The 16,388-nt window shown below is 43.0% G+C and overlaps 1 protein-coding gene across 4 annotated transcripts in view; it reads left to right on the top strand.

The window, feature by feature from the left end:
* Positions 1-14,543, top strand: part of LOC108265400 (fibroblast growth factor receptor 1-A) — a 35,256-nt gene extending 20,713 nt beyond the window's left edge. Inside the window, exons 7-19 of one of the 4 annotated variants that reach the window (XM_053680103.1) lie at positions 1,585-1,708; positions 2,908-3,098; positions 3,713-3,863; positions 7,937-8,134; positions 8,968-9,112; positions 9,741-9,862; positions 10,558-10,668; positions 11,022-11,212; positions 11,356-11,478; positions 12,545-12,615; positions 12,721-12,858; positions 12,950-13,055; positions 13,194-14,543. In XM_053680103.1, coding sequence (XP_053536078.1) covers positions 1,585-1,708; positions 2,908-3,098; positions 3,713-3,863; positions 7,937-8,134; positions 8,968-9,112; positions 9,741-9,862; positions 10,558-10,668; positions 11,022-11,212; positions 11,356-11,478; positions 12,545-12,615; positions 12,721-12,858; positions 12,950-13,055; positions 13,194-13,373 — 1,851 coding nt within the window. In that variant the 3' untranslated portion in view covers positions 13,374-14,543. Of the gene's footprint in view, positions 1-1,584; positions 1,709-2,907; positions 3,099-3,712; positions 3,864-5,747; positions 5,893-7,936; positions 8,135-8,966; positions 9,113-9,740; positions 9,863-10,557; positions 10,669-11,021; positions 11,213-11,355; positions 11,479-12,544; positions 12,616-12,720; positions 12,859-12,949; positions 13,056-13,193 lie in introns of all 4 variants that reach the window. The other 3 variants (XM_017467673.3, XM_053680104.1, XM_017467672.3) reach the window with 3 other exon arrangements.
* The last annotated feature ends 1,845 nt before the right edge of the window (positions 14,544-16,388 follow it).

Genomic DNA, 16,388 nt, shown 5'->3' with positions numbered 1-16,388 from the left:
CGAGAACGGGCCTCGTTTTAATCGGGGACATTACGGTCGCTCGTCTGTTTAGACCGATCAGAAGCCTGGCTTGATGGTAGTGCTGCATCATAGCGACTTGGCGTGCCTGTGTTTCTCATTGAGGTGTTCCCCAGCTGGGAGGCATTAGGCCTCTTCCTTTTCTCTCGCTCAGCCCCACACCATACGCACTTTACCATCTGGAGAGTGTTTCAGTCCATCACACGGGCGCATACGCACTCCTTGACGTTTACGCCCGTATTTATGCACAACTGCAACACGTACCTTAATAGATGTGTGCAGACGTTTTCATCTCCTGCACAACCACGTGCACGTCTAACTTTGAAGATGTTTGAACGCAGGGCGCGCCGTTCAGGGGGGCGGGGGGAGGGGTTTCAGTCGGCTTTTATGCATGAGCCCCCACGCCGTTTCTCCCAATTTTTTTTTTTTTTTCTTTTCTTCTGGTTTTAACAAGGGTCCAGCTTCATTGTTCAATTACGTTAAGCATATGTTGAGAGGAAGTTAGGCAGACCATGTGTGCGTGCATTTGTGCAGGAGACCACATCTGGGACGCTGCAGCTGGAACAGCTATAACTCCGATTTAAACAGAACCCTCTAAAACACCCTTTATCCTTCTCCCTCATAAGAACTCCGTAACGAGAACAGAAAGTCATAAAAACTCCGTTTCGGTCTGCAGATCTGATCTTTGCCACGACTTTGAAATGGCTAGTAGAATAATTAACGGACGTTACACACTCGCCAACCAGTTTAATAAGAATAAATGTACCCCTGCGCATTCATGCGATTATCCAATCAGCCAGCCATGCGGCATATGGACTGGTTCGAGCTGACGAGGAAGTCTCTGCCGTAAAACACCCGGTCTTTACAAACGCGGTGAGCAGAAAAGCATCCCATGTCAAACCTTGAGGCAGAAGACCATACCGTGTTCCATGTTTTGAGCATTCTGGGATGCTTTTCTGCTCACCACATTTGTTACAAGTGGTTATGAGTTAGGGAACCTTTTTCATTAAGGTATTTTAGTAATAAATATTTTCTTGGATATGAATATAGTTCTGTGTCTGTAGAAATCATTCCCCCCCCCCCCCCCCCCCCCCTCCCTGTAGTGTAGTATAGTGTAGTTTAGCTATGCGCCCTTCATTGGATGTTGGACTGACTGACTGAACTGACTGACTTGGTCTACTGCCAATGTCGTCCTGTTAAACGTATTTAGTTTCTGTTTTGGGTTGTTCCTGTCCATTTGTCATGTTTTATCGTTTTTGCTTTGCTGCTGCTTTCAAACGATGTAAAAACAGCCTTCCTGGAAGCCCTGACTAAACCGTCGTGTTCAATCCCTTCCTTTCAAGTTTCAAGAGATTTGAAACCTTTTCTGGATTCGATCATGGTTTTAAAAGCTCGTTAACGTCCTAGAAAGAAAGAAACGGCGTATAAAAGCATATGCGAAAGGTTTTCTTTTGGTCTCTGTGTCTGTGAAAGTCTTCGATTGTGCACGGAGATTAAAGTTGCAAATAATGAGCTGTGAATGTGAAGGTGAAAGGGAAAAAAAAAATTGGCTTTCTTTACACGCAGCTGCGAGAGAGCTTGTGGGCGATCATAATGGACTCGGTGGTGCCCTCAGACAAAGGCAACTACACCTGCGTGGTGGAAAATAAGTACGGCAGCATCAACCACACCTATCAGCTAGACGTCGTTGGTGAGCTTGCATGTTTTCCGTACCTCTTTATTTCCCTGTTTGTTTGTTTTTGTTGTCTTTTGGTACATACTTGCTGCAGGATTAATTAAGTACCCACTATGTGTTTGTAATTATGCTCTGGTCGTACTGGACTTGTTTAATGTTGTTAAATCCTGTGTGCAGCTTTAAATCACCGAACCACTTTTGTCCGTTTAAAGCTGCGGCTAATTTATAAGGAGGTTCCAAAGAAACGTCCGAGAACGTACACATTACATTAACTGGATTTAATCGTATGCAAATGTGGGTAATTTTATGTTGGTTCGATACCATTAATGGGCAGCACCGCTGCACTGAAGTAAATAGACGTCACGGTGCAAACGCCATGTAGCTGTCAAGAACAGGCACTCCTTTATCGACGAGGCACCGGAAAGTGTTTATTAAGTCGACCGTGTGTGAAAGCTGGAAAAGGCGATCACGCGACGAAGTCCAAGCATTTGGAATAAATTAGTACGAAGCTGCCGATCGGCTGGCACGGATGATATTTAGACACACAGCAAGCAGTTACTAAATCAAAGCCACAGCCCGGTGCGGAATTTGTAGCAACTGGGATCATCGGACACAAATAACGTGACCCGTGCAGACACACACAGGCATGCAAACATTGGGAAAAATCACCCCTTTATAATTCAGTGACATTTCCTATATGTGCTCGGGTTGTGCTTGGAGACTAATCCGCGGCGCCACCGTGCTCAGCGAGAGTGAAAACAGGCGCTCTTATCCCACGCTGGCACGCAGTCGCTCCAGACGCAGCGCTTCATTAGCTGCCCCTCCTTCAGCACAAGGCTGTGCTCTAAAACCTTTTATTCAACTCCGTACAGTTACAGTCTGGACATTTTTCATGATGACATCCCTGTAGACTATGTAGAAGATTATTACCGGATAAGCAATTAGAGTAACGTATGGCTAAATAAAAGCGGGAGTATTGACTAGTGCGCACAGGAAGTATTCTTTTTACGGTCGCTTCCTCCTACAGCCCAGCTTTAACCAGCGAGTAACAGAAGTTCTCAAGTTGCCGTAGAAGCATTATGCGTATCATATTGTCTGAAAGAAGGAGATTCTCAGCCTTGCTAATGAGTGTTTCTCAGCTTCTCAGTTGTTCTCTCTCTTTTTCTCTTTTTTTTTTTTTTTTTTCCTTCCTCTCCCGTGTGCGTGTGTTTCAGAGCGTTCGCCTCACAGGCCCATCCTCCAAGCCGGACTGCCTGCTAATCGTACGGCAGTGGTGGGCAGCGATGTGGAGTTCGAGTGCAAAGTCTTCAGTGACCCGCAACCGCACATCCAGTGGCTCAAACACATCGAGGTCAACGGCAGCAAAGTGGGAGAAGATGGTCTGCCCTACGTCAAAGTCTTAAAGGTAAACCTTAACGCGCTGTCCACTTAAGCAGGGAAGTTCTTCATAAAGTTTCATTTAGACTAATTTAGTTAAATAGAGGAATGCTATTCATACCGGGTTCGACAATAAAGTGCAACAGCAGGCTTTAGATAACAATGCAGAGTAAAGATGTGCATGAATGTAGGTATAGCAAAGCTCTGTCGTTGCTAATTACGAAATGTAACTAATGATTCATATCGTAGCTTCTTTTCTTTTCTTTTTATTTTTTTTTTAAAATCAGGATGGGTCATGTTAAGTAATGTCATCATAACCTTCAATAACCAGTCATGAAAATCTTTAATACTGAGCAAAACATTATCACTTGTTTGGTTTTGACCCGTTGTTTTTTCCGTTGCTACGTTTTGCCAGATAACACGGTGAGGTGAAAATTCCCCCCGTAAACAGTGCATGCAAGGAAAACATAACCCATGTCCTTGGCAAACAATAATTCTTAATTCACTTTGCCAACGGAAATGGCCGATCTGTACCCTCTCATCCCCATTTAGTCACCATGGCAGCTCGCGGCCTGACAGCTGCGCTCTCTGTATGCTCACACAGCCTCACTTTGACCTCTGACCTCTGTTTGACCTCCGCAGCACTCTGGGGTCAACAGCTCTGACACGCAGGTTCTGACGCTGCACAACGTGACGGAGGAGGAGAGTGGGGAGTATATTTGTAAAGTGTCCAATTATATAGGCCAAGCCAACCAGTCAGCATGGCTCACCGTCACTAAATACGCCTCCACAGGTAACGCACCACTTACAGGAGCCCTGGGGAGATAAAAAGCAGATATACAGATGGATAAACAAAGAGGCTAACAGGCAGTTAGGAAACAACACTAAGACATCTCCCTCTCCTCCTCCTTCCTACCCCCCCCCCCCTCCTCCTTGGTGCCCTGGACTGTTATTGACGCCATGGAAAAACCCAGCAGAGCCAACTGGAAGTGTTTGTGCCTTCACGTTGGACTCATTCCTTTTCTCCTCTCCAGCTCACAATTACCCTGTGCCCTCCTAATAAGGGTACATTTTTTTTGCTCTCTGTCAAATTAGTTTTGCTTGCCTGGCCTTCAAAGGCTTTTCCACTGAGCTGAGAGACCAGGCATGTCTTCGCCCTTATCAGGCATGTTTTCATTTCTTTCTCGCAGCAGCTTACCCGACTTGTGTCTGAGTCGTTCACTCCTTTCTTTCTCTTCTTATCTCTCTTATCTGTCTAGAGGTGTGTGGACAGTCATTAAAAAAGAAATCCCACCCCTGCACATTCAAAAAGGAATTCTGATCAATGCCACCTGCTCCCAAAGGAATCATGACCAATCCTATAGGATATTTGACCAATCCTGCCCAATCCCATAGGAAATCTGACTAATTCTCCATTTTCCTGAAGGAATTCTGCTCATTCCTGCCCAATCCCATAGGAAGTCTGACTTATCCGGCCCACCCCTATAGGAATTCTGAAAATCCTGCCAGTTCCTGAAGGAATTCCAACCAATCTTTCCCAATCCCATAGGAATTCTGACCAATCCTGCCGACTCCTCTAGGAATTCTGACCCATCCCACCTTCTCCCATAGGAATCCTGGCCAACCGCGCATGCTCCCAATGAAATTCTGACCAATCCCACCTTCTCCCATAGGAATCCTGGCCAACAGCACATGCTCCCAATGAAATTCTGACCAATCCTGCCCACTCCCGGAGAAAGTTTGACCAATCCCAGCCACTCATGCAGTTCTTTTTTTTTTTGTGTGTGTGTGTGTGTGCTACCTTTTTTTCCGACCGTGTTCTACCGTTTGTGATGTTTTCAATTTGTTTTATTTTCCAAAATATAAACAATTGTGCAAATTTAATCCACAGCAATGCTAACCACTGCTGAAATCCTAAGGATCAATAGTGAACACCGTAAACCATCAAGTATGCTCACGTGTTAATGAACACGGTCTACTTTTTTTTTTTTTTTTCCCCAGCGTGCTTTGTATTCACATCTGCCATCATGACCGTTAAACCGCTCCTGCTACCTTATATTTTTTTGTTGTTTTTTGTTAGTGCCCACAGAATCCCAGTCCTCGTCTCACACCTCTACATCTGCCCTTCTTGTCTATTTCTCAATTCTTTTGTTTTCTATTTTATCTTTCTGCTCTTTCCTTTTCTCTTTTTAGTCGTATGCAATATTGCCACTGCCTGTCTTGTAGCTCTTTGTGAGTTCCTACTCTGCTGGGTGGAGTTCCATGTGGCCCATCTCGTGCATGTAGAGATGGACTGTAGGGTGGTGTGGTTGGTGAATAGCCACCCCCACCCTCAAATTTATTCCTCGTCCCCAGGTGTGGGTTTCCTTGGCAGGTGGAGCGCTCTTCTTCTACTAACCAAAAATCTAATCATCAGGTTATCAGCAGGGTCATCGCTGGAGCTGCGCGAACAACTGTTGATTCTTCTCTAAAGAATGGTTGATAGCCATGTGGACCTCCTGTCTCCTTCTATGATCAATCCATCTTTTTCATATCTTTTTCCTTCTGGGTGATTTTTTCCAAAAAAACCCCACAAAACCTCTCCTGTTCTCTCATAATATAAACCTCTCTCTCTCTCAATCTCCTCTGGGTTTATTTCTGGTGCTCTCCTGCCTCATCCTGTGATTCTTGTCTCTAGACGGCAGGCGTGAACACCACGGATAAGGAGATGGAGGTGCTGCAGCTCAAGAATGTGTCTTTAGAGGACGCTGGGGTGTACACGTGCTTGGCTGGCAACTCTATCGGCCATTCCCATCACTCTGCATGGTTGACTGTCTATGAAGGTATCTACGGTTCTTTTGGTGCTTTATTTTTCGGTTTTTCCCTCTCACACTCGCACAAGGGGTCACGTTCAGCCGCACCACTCCAGGTCTCATCATAACCGCCTGTAATTAAATGCACATTTAGGATTTGTTGCAGTTGGCAGGATACAGCCACAAGCCAGCACGATGCTGTAAGCTGAATCTGCTATCATGTGTTAGCATCTGGTCTAGTGCTATTCCGGAACATTCTGATTGCTGTACGGTTCTAATGAAGAAATTATATAGATGCAGCTTCGTGTATTACACAGAGAAGGGTTGGTTTTTATCATGCGGTCACCGAAAGTAAACTGTTGATGACTTTTTATTTATTTATTTTTTTGGCCAAATCCACAACATTCATCAATACCCCTGGTGCTCAGTGCGGCTGAAAAGATCCCATCATGTGTGGAAGCTACTTCCTCTGTGTGGTTCAGCCATTCCTTCATGATGTATGGAAGGAAGGTGAACCACGTTTTTTTTTATTTTGATTTTTTTATTTTGATTTTCTTTGCTTCTCGGTTAAAATGGAAGTGGAAAGCCAAGTCAAACACCTCACAATCAACAAAATTGTGTATAAGGCTGCTCCTAATTACCTCCTCCTGTGAGGTTTGTTTTAATGTTTACTGAATGCTCTAATTGAAGCATATAGTTTACAGTAAGTTCATTTAGCTGTTTAACCAACAGATTTCAGGGAAATTGTAGCCAGGTGGGCTTGATGTAGTGATTTTGACATGGCTGTGGTCGTTCCATTTCTTTTTAAAAAAAAAGAAAAAATTTAACCCTTGCTTTTCTTTACTCCACTAATTAATATATCTGTTTCATATTAATATCTGTGTCGGTGCAAAAAAAAAAAAATTGACAAGGCTTCCAAAGAGTGCACTTTTTTGCCGACGTCATTTCTTCTTGTGAAATGAATTCCCGGCATGCTCTTTGGGTTTGGGTTTGATAAACTGCGTCCCTCCAGGGCTTGGAGTGGATTTTGGTTTATCAAGTTGTCAACTTGTCAATCAAAGCGTTAACGCTGGCATCTTGGAGCGTGTGCGTATGGTGTTGGTGTTCAGCATGAATTGAGCCTTTACATATCTGTCTCTAATCACTGTTCTTTTTGCACGGGCTTTCCAACAATTCCTTAGATTCATATATATATAATTATACCCAAGATACATGTAGAAAACATTCAGACACTATTAGAACAAGAACAATTCATTTAATGTTTTTATTATTTAAAGAATACCAATAGGTTGTTGTTGTTGTTGTTGTTGTTGTTGTTTTAAATGATTATTTTACAGCTTCATAGACATGCTGTAGAAATGTATCTTTATTGTTCATTGTACTTACTGCCACACACCACCCCCCCCTCCAACCCCCATGCATCCAACTCTAATAACCCGAGCCTTAAGGCTGGAGAAAATTGCTTCCTTAGAGTAAGAAACAGCTTTATCATTCAGATTTATCTTGTAACATTACCCCATGACCTAGCTCTCCGATTATGCGCTGTTGACATGTACCATCTGGGCTAGAACAGAGCCTCTCCTCTCAGCCAACCCATGCAAGCGAATGCAGTTTATTTTATTAGAGCCTGCTCACTTTTAAATCAAGCTGCCGTCTTACGGTGAAGTCGTGCACCGCTTGTGTCACTGCATGCAAGTCTTATGTGACTGATAATACAGGGCATTTATAGTAGGTGAAGGCTGCCAAATGTCACAAGCAGTAGTTTCATTCTGTCTCCGAGCGCATAAGCAGAAGAATGCAGCCTGAAACCCGATGCTTGAAAGACGTGATTATGGCGCTACAATAGGAGTTTGTGCTCTGTGCCGTGTGTCAGTGTTTGCGCTACATTTGTTTGTGTGTGTGTTTGGGTGACGAGGGTACGTGCGACGGCATGATTGCTGCGTGTTAATTTGTGATTTGGATCCGTTTTAAGGATAAAGCACATGTTAATCCTCCCTGCTCCTCCCCCATCACCCACAAACCCATCTCACCTTCTTTCTGTGCCACGTGCGCATGGCGCGTCTCTCCTGAGCAGCCTTGCCTCCAACCCCGCTGCCCAACCAGACCTACCTGGAGGTGCTGATCTACTGCGTGGGATTCTTCCTCATCTGCGTGATGGTAGTGATCGCCGTGCTGGTCAAGATGCACAGCTCGGCCAAGAAGAGCGACTTCAACAGCCAGATGGCCGTGCACAAGCTGGCCAAGAGCATCCCACTGCGCAGACAGGTAACAGAAAGTAGATAGGGGGTTTGATCTACTCTACAAATACTCTGTATACGTGATATTACGATGTCCCGGAAAACATCCTGAAATTATACAAGATTTAAAAAAAATAAATTTTTTTTTTTTTTTTTTGAAAACGTCAACTAGATTTCTGCAGTATTTTTCTTTTTAACGTGAAGTGTCTGCGGCTGCAATAAAACAGAAAATAATCATTATGGACGGGATGCAGCCCGACCAAAGGTTACTGTAACAACCCAGAAGGTGATTCGTTTACAATAACTTCACGTCCTGATGTGTTTTTATTCTTCTTATTTCACAGCAATTTGCCAGTGATTGTTTTATTTATTACGTACTGACCGTTACAAAGCACTTACAATAGTCTTAAATAAACATCTCCACACACACAAATCAATAAATCCGTGCCGTTGAGTTACAGCAGGAGCTATAGTCCGAGCTGCTGTTATAGAAAATCAATCGACACCTAGTCGGATTGAAGAATTGAAAAGCGCCGCGGTGTAAATGTCAGTATATGACTCGTTAAATACTGTGCATAGAATCTCCACGTACATTTGGAGAATGTTTTTGTTTGTTTGTTTTGTTTGTTTGTTTTCATAGTGATTTAGGTTATTTGATTACTTTTATGCCACCAAAAAAAAAAAAAAGTGTAATTACATTACACTTGTAGTTTGAATGCAAGTGGTGAAATGCGGATTTGTGAGTATACACTTTTTCTAATTCTACTGAAAACACCATGTAAACAGACAGACACGTATACAGATGTGTTCACATTGTGTGATGCTGTGCCGGTGAGTGGAGAGTAATGTGTAGGTTTCTCTGTGCAGGTGTCTGTGGACTCGAGCTCTTCCATGCACTCTGGGGTGATGCTGGTCAGACCGTCACGTCTCTCCTCAAGTGGCTCCCCCATGCTGTCTGGAGTGTCGGAGTATGAACTGCCTCAGGACCCACGCTGGGAGCTGCCCCGAGACAAGTAACGTGCACGCACACACACACACACACACACACACGGTTACATGTCATCATTCCAGTTAAATAGTCTACTTTTTTTTTTTTTTTTTAAATACTTTTTTCTATTTAGACTTTAAAGTTTAGAATATTATGTATTTTAAGAAGGCGACATTTGAGTATGTAGAGGAGCTTAGAGTTGAAGAATACCTGTTGAAATTGTTTTGGAGAGTAAACTGAACTCGATGCTCTGCCTAGACGAAGAGGATCTGAGGCTAAAAGATACTCCTATATGGAAGAAGCATGTCATTGATTGCTTCCTAGTCCTGGTTCATGGGTATCATTCTGCCTAGGATTTAACTCGCATCTTTTGGGTCCTGCTTCCTAGGCCTGGTTCTCCTATCACAGAAAACGTTTATCCCGGAGTCTGGAAATCAGCATTTATCTCTAAACCTTCACAGTAGTTTAGTTATCTGTAACTGAGAACTATTCGGAGAAGTCGTGCAGTCCCAGACCCGATCCTGTTTTATTTTTGAAGTCCTGTATATCTGTTTCTCCCGAAATTATTGAAAAATCCATAACAAGTCAGATCCAGAGACCGTGATTACTGGAGCATATTGTATCTCCTGAAACTTGTCTCTCTTGTCTTTTAGGCTGGTCCTCGGGAAGCCTCTGGGTGAAGGCTGCTTCGGCCAGGTGGTTATGGGAGAGGTTCTAGGGATGGACAAAGACAAACCTAACCGTGTTACCAAAGTGGCTGTCAAGATGCTCAAATGTGAGTAATTTAAAAAGGAGAGAAAAAAAAAAAAAGCCTGTTATGAAAGGTATAAAACACGACAGAACATGCTGTTATAAGAATATAGCGCTGTGGTATAAATCAAAATAATGAAAGTATGAAGTCTGCATACGGTTAGATGAGGCGTGGGGACGTACGCTTAAATGGCACTACTTATGATTCTCCCAAGAGCATAAACTTCTTTTACCAATTCATTAAGTCTTTTTCATATTCCGCAGACGTGCACAGCATCTTTTCATACACCTCTGCACTGTGTGTGCTGGTTTTACAGATTCTGAATACCCCTCCTAATCCCCCCCACCCCCAAGGACACACCCAAACTTATTTACATTTTTTTTATCTTGTTAATGGCCAGAGCTCAGGACACTCTCATTTAGAGTTACAGCTTTCTGCTTATGCAGGGCTGAAGACATAGCTTCACATCACAAATGAAACTGTTTTAAAAAAAATAATAAATAAGACGTTCCTCTGATAAAATGCTGTGAGAGGATTGATGTTTAGTCGAATTTGTCCTACTTCCTTGTCGAATTTGTCCTATAATTCTCTGTGTGACCAGATTGGACGTCCCTCTGAGATTTAATGTTATGTGACCCATCACTTTGAAATGAGACTGTTAATGCTTGGCTTTCTTTCTTTTTCTTTTCTTTTCCTAAATGTATTTCTTTTTTTTACAGCTGATGCTACAGAGAAGGACCTGTCAGATCTTATCTCTGAAATGGAGATGATGAAAATAATTGGCAAACACAAAAACATAATCAACCTGCTGGGAGCCTGCACACAGGATGGTAAGAGAGAGAGAGAGAGAGAGAGAGAGAGATCTATCAATCATTTTAATTTCGTGATTCAATGACGAGTGACTCACTTCGTATTGTCCGTATAGTGGGGATTGTCATTTTGCTGAATTGAGATGGACTTTGAGACGTTTCCTCTGAATGTTCTCTTATTACACAAGTAATGTTATTGCAATGTTTCTGTTCCTCTTGAAAACTCTAATCGAATTGTCGATTCTAAACTAATGCTCTATTCTTACTGTGTCTAGGATGTTAGAGTGACTGAATCTCGTATCAACACGAGCTACGTATTTTGATGGAGTCAGATATTTCTGATTTCAGACTTTCACGTGTAGCCGTTCTTTCAGGTCCTCTTTACGTCATTGTGGAGTACGCCTCAAAAGGGAACCTGCGCGAGTACCTGAGGGCCCGTCGGCCTCCTGGTATGGAGTACTGCTACAACCCAGACCAGGTTCCTGTCGAGACAGTGTCCGTCAAAGACCTGGTGTCCTGCGCCTACCAGGTGGCACGTGGCATGGAGTACTTGGCATCCAAAAAGGTGCAAGTCCCATTAACCCTGTTCAATCGAGTTCAGCTAATTCAAAGCCTCCCTCGCCTGTCCTTACGCCATTATATTAATGTGTGTGTGTGTGTGTGTGTGTGTGTGTGTGTGTGTGTGTGTGTGTGTGTGTGTGTGTTCAGTGTATCCATAGAGACCTGGCGGCACGTAATGTTCTCGTGACTGAGGACAATGTGATGAAGATAGCAGACTTTGGCTTGGCCAGAGATATCCACCATATTGATTACTACAAGAAAACCACTAATGTGAGTCACACAGTCAAACAGGCAGTTTCTGTATTCTGCCCATGTGTGTATATTCTGCCTGGGAAAAATTCTTCCTTCATACACTTGAACTAATAACCTTATTTATTTATATATTTTTACCATATATAGTATGTAATGTCCATATCAGCTGTTTTGGTAAGCCTCTCCTCACTCCCTAGATTTCAGTTCTTGGCTGACATCAGCGTCCACACGGTTCGGCATGTCGTGCGTTCTGAGATGCTTTTCTGCTTACCATGGTTGTAGAGAGTGGTTGTTTTAGTTATTAGCCTTCCTTTCCACTTGAATCAGTCTGTCCATTCTCCTCCGAATCTCTTTCAGGACGACGAGTGTGGGATGTAGGGTTTTTTTTTTTGTTTGCACCATTCTGTGCAAACGCTAGAGAGTCTAAAAGTGAAAAGGCAGAACATTTACATGTAAAGATTTCATTACCACGGTTGCACTGGAGTATCGTGGACGTCTCGATAGCTGCTCTCTAATTACAAACCCGAATCGATCAGACTTATGTTTGTTTTCCTGCGGTTTAGCTATCCAGGGACTTGATCCAAGCCGACACGTCGACCGTTAGCTAGCGAGGTTTTAGACATCCTTTAGGATGTTTATCATTGCATTTCAGGAAGATCGCCGAGGCAAGGTTAGAAAGTAAATAAAAACATTTCCATGTCGTTTTTGATGAAAGATATTCGTAGCGGCTTAAAGCTGAGGTGTCAAATTATTTCTGTTGGCGGGGGAAGAGAAGCTTTTTTGTCCCTGTCAAAATTCATCCAGCCGATGGATTTTCCCCAGACCATCTCTCACAAGACTGTCTAGGCAATGCTGTTTGTTCTTGCAGAAAAATACAGTTTACCTTACTGCACTGGTTCTCAGTCTTAACACTGTGGATATCCTTACATAGGTTTTTTTTTTTTTTTTTTTTTGCTTCTCCTGCACTCGAATGGTTTTTTAATCACCTAACGAGTTGAATCCGAACGCAAAAATATGCAGCCGAGACACCGTTTAGCATTATCGATCCGTGCTCGAAGTAGTGACTGGCTTGTGCTCACCGCAGGGCCGATTGCCAGTGAAGTGGATGGCTCCAGAGGCACTGTTTGACCGCATCTACACCCACCAGAGCGACGTGTAAGTCGAATGTACCACTTCTGAGCTGTGTACTATTCCGTATGCACGGTTGACACAGCGGTGTAACGGTGTGAACGATGTACCGTCTCCCTTTCTCTGCTCTAGGTGGTCTTTTGGGGTGCTGCTCTGGGAGATCTTCACTCTGGGTGGTTCTCCGTATCCTGGTGTCCCTGTCGAGGAGCTGTTCAAATTGCTGAAGGAGGGCCACCGCATGGACCGCCCCTCCACATGCACCCACGAACTGTGAGAGTTTATATTTAGTCGAATGAAACGTGTTGGTGTTGTTTTCGGATATGTTTTGACTCCCTCTCCATTTCTCTCCCTGTCTGTTCAGATATATGATGATGAGGGACTGCTGGCACGCTGCACCATCTCAGAGACCTACCTTCAAACAGCTTGTGGAAGACCTGGATCGCACGCTCTCAATGACGTCGAACCAGGTGAGAGTTCACTGCCAGTGTTGTGAATAACGTTTGTTTTCTATCAGTCGGTCATTTCAAATCGCGCATCATATATGAAATGAGTATTGGGGGGGGTGGGATTTTTAAATTTTGAACATTTCTGCTCTTTATGTTCAGGAATATCTGGACCTGTCAGTCAGTCTGGACCAGTACTCTCCCAGCTTTCCAGACACACGCAGCTCCACCTGTTCCTCCGGCGAAGACTCTGTGTTTTCCCACGAGCCCAGCGCCGACGAACCCTGCCTGCCTAAATTCCCCCCAAATCCTAACCGCGTAGTGTCGTTCAAAAAGCGCTGAGCACCCTTCACTCGCTTCTAAGCTGGACTTCATCCATGGACTGTAGAAGGTAACGCTTCTTAAGGACAGCACACAATACACAACGGATGAGGACGGTTTAGGACGTGGCTCGCATTAAGACTTCAAAGCATTTGACTAATCATTTACAGACCCACTCTATAGGGCACTTGGGACAAATCTGAGCATCTAAATGGATAGACTTTTTTGGATCCATCTCCCTCATCTGGACTTAAACAGAAGCCAAAAGAAGTGGAATTGGGATATAAATGCTGAATGTTACACACATTTGGATATTTTTAAAAAAAATTTTTATTTGTTTCCATTTCAAATGAACAAGGATCTTTCTCCACCACCCTCACTCACACGGAGACACGGCTCCTTCAGAAAGCGTACTTCATTTACAGGACTGTCACAAAGTATTCTAACAAATGGATTGTTACAATAGTAAAGTCATTTGGTTCAAATGACATTCTTGTAAATACAGTTAGAAATTTATAAATATGAATATATATATTTACGCTCTACTTTTATCTTTATTACATTAATTGATTTTGTGGCTTTTTTTTGTATCTGGATGTCCAGTGGTTCATTTAGGGGCATTTCTGGAAAAGGGGAAAAGCATTTGTCCACATAAAAATATGCTAATATTCTATGAATTGATAGCAGGCCAGTTTTTTTTTGTTTTGTTTTTATTGATATTGATGGTTTTTGTTGTTGTTCTTGATGTTTTTTTTTTGTTGTTGTTGTTGTATACTCTTGATGGTGGTAAGCTAATGTAGCTCGGGGCCGCTGCTAGCTTCTCAATGGCATTCACTACATCCTCAAGACTAGTTAAGCTAAGTAATCGTACGTTATTTTTAGTAGAAATCATTCCCATGTGTTAACGGTTGCTTCTGTATTAAAAGTAGCCTCAGAATGGTACTTTTTAATGTTGTTGAGGTTTATTTAATTAAAGAAAAAAAAAGAAAGAAGGAAAACACGCAAACACACCCCAGAAATTGCGACTTGAGATGTGCCTTGGGAACTGTAACATGTTTCGACTTCCATGTAATGGATTGACTGTGTATAAAAATTAAAAGCTGCCGTTCCCGTCTTGAGGGGGAAGGAATTGCGGATCACTTATGTCACTGTAAAAGCATTATGTTAAATAAAAAGCTATTGAAAAACGAATCAGAGCCTTCAAAGTTTGGAACGAACTTCATAAACAACCTCATAAATATCCGTTACCAGGGTGAGTTTACAACGGTGAATTATATTATAGAGACTAAAGCGGCCGCTTCGGCCCTCTGATTGATGGATCCGCAGATGAATAGCGCAGTTATTCGCCGCGCTATAAATAAGATATTAACGACTAGCACTGACGACCGGCCAAGAAACGACTTACATTAACATGTATAATCGGGAAGCTAATGTAGCTTGGGGTTGCTGCTAGCATTTCAATGGCATTCACTACATTCTCAAAATGAGGGAAGCGCTGTAACTAGTAGAAATCGCTCCCATTCATAAGGGCTGTTTCTGTATTAAGGTCTCAGAATGGTCTTGAGGGTTTAAAAAAAATAATTATACACTCTATGTACAGATATTCCCAAAAAGGCAGCTGGGGGGAGGGCTTTTAAAATTTGGAACGAACATCATAAACAACCTCATAAATATCTGTTACCGGGGTGAGTCTACAACAGTAAATTACATTAGGGACACTTAAGGGGCCGCTTCGATCCTGTCTTTGTTTAATCTGCCACGCCGATTAAATATGTTAATGTAAAAGTCAGTCCTTGGCCGGCATCGTTGCTAACCGTTATCGTCTTATTTATAGCACGTTGGATAACTGCAGATCCCAGTCTTCTGCAGATCCATCAATCAGAGACCACTTTTACCGCTGACGACTGGCTCCCTACCAGCCACTGATGCACTACTTCCATCCTTAGAAACGCACAAACGAACCTCAGCCTGACGACACGCTCCTGCCTCGTTGTCCACGGTTACTTTTACTGCCTCGGCCGCCGCAAACTGCCACCGAGGCTTGATCTATTTGCTTGTAAGGATCCGGTTGAAGGTTGAAAACAAGTGCCTTTAAATTTAATGTGTCAATCCTTGTGAGGTTAAAATACAAGGGCTTTTATTGGACGCCGGTTGTATAATATAATCTGTAGTCATAAAACAGAGTAGCTCTCTGTGGGATTGTTGGACAGTAAGACGAGAGAGAGTCTAAAAATGACGCCTGTCGAGGTTTCTCTCAGTGTCTTGCAGTGTAAAAAAAACAAAACAAAACGTTTCCTTTAAGCCAACAATCCAGCTTGAACGGCTCGTACGTTCATCTTTAGAATTAACCTGTGATTTCAACTTGTGTTGAAATCCTGACTGTTCAAATATCTTTCACCGACACTTCGGGTCACGGTTTCCTATGTATATTACCCACAGTGCTTCATCTCTACCTAAAGAGAACGATGCGGCGGGTGCTTTAGTACTTTAGTCTTTCCCGGCTCTCGCAGCTCCTCGTCTGGACTCCGTCGTAACTGTGCTAGGAATAACAATGTCCTCCTGTGATGTTCAGCCGAGTGCAGCAGACGGCCACAAACATCAACCAATTAATTATCCCCGGAAACACTAAACACATCACAAATATGTTGAGTATAAACCTCTTTTAATGCGTTTCAGGGTATAGCTTTCCTTTAAGTGTCTAATATCGTCTTCAGTTCAAACTGTTTTCTTAGACCGAATTCCATCGTTGCATGGTAACCTGGAATGTTAAATGGCTGTTTGTCTTCTGACAGACTGGGTTTGTATACTAAAAAAAGGCAGGCCGAGGAGAGAAACCATCTCCGTGAGTAATGGCAGAGTAGAATATAAGCAAGGGGGCTGGGGAGGGGACGGGTGTTGGATAAGTGAGTTTTAATACTTCAGCCTGAAACGTATTAAATATGGTTATGTTGAAATATTCAGTGATATTGAGTGGTGCTAATTTGTCGGTTGATGCTGTACTGTTGTTATTCCAATGAGAAGGGAGTGGTTGTGTGC

Source organism: Ictalurus punctatus, chromosome 5, assembly GCF_001660625.3.
Source record: "Ictalurus punctatus breed USDA103 chromosome 5, Coco_2.0, whole genome shotgun sequence".
In the NCBI taxonomy this organism is placed as follows: domain Eukaryota; kingdom Metazoa; phylum Chordata; class Actinopteri; order Siluriformes; family Ictaluridae; genus Ictalurus; species Ictalurus punctatus.
The sequence above is the reverse complement of the archived record's forward strand: the minus strand, read 5'-3'. Positions and strand labels throughout refer to the sequence as shown.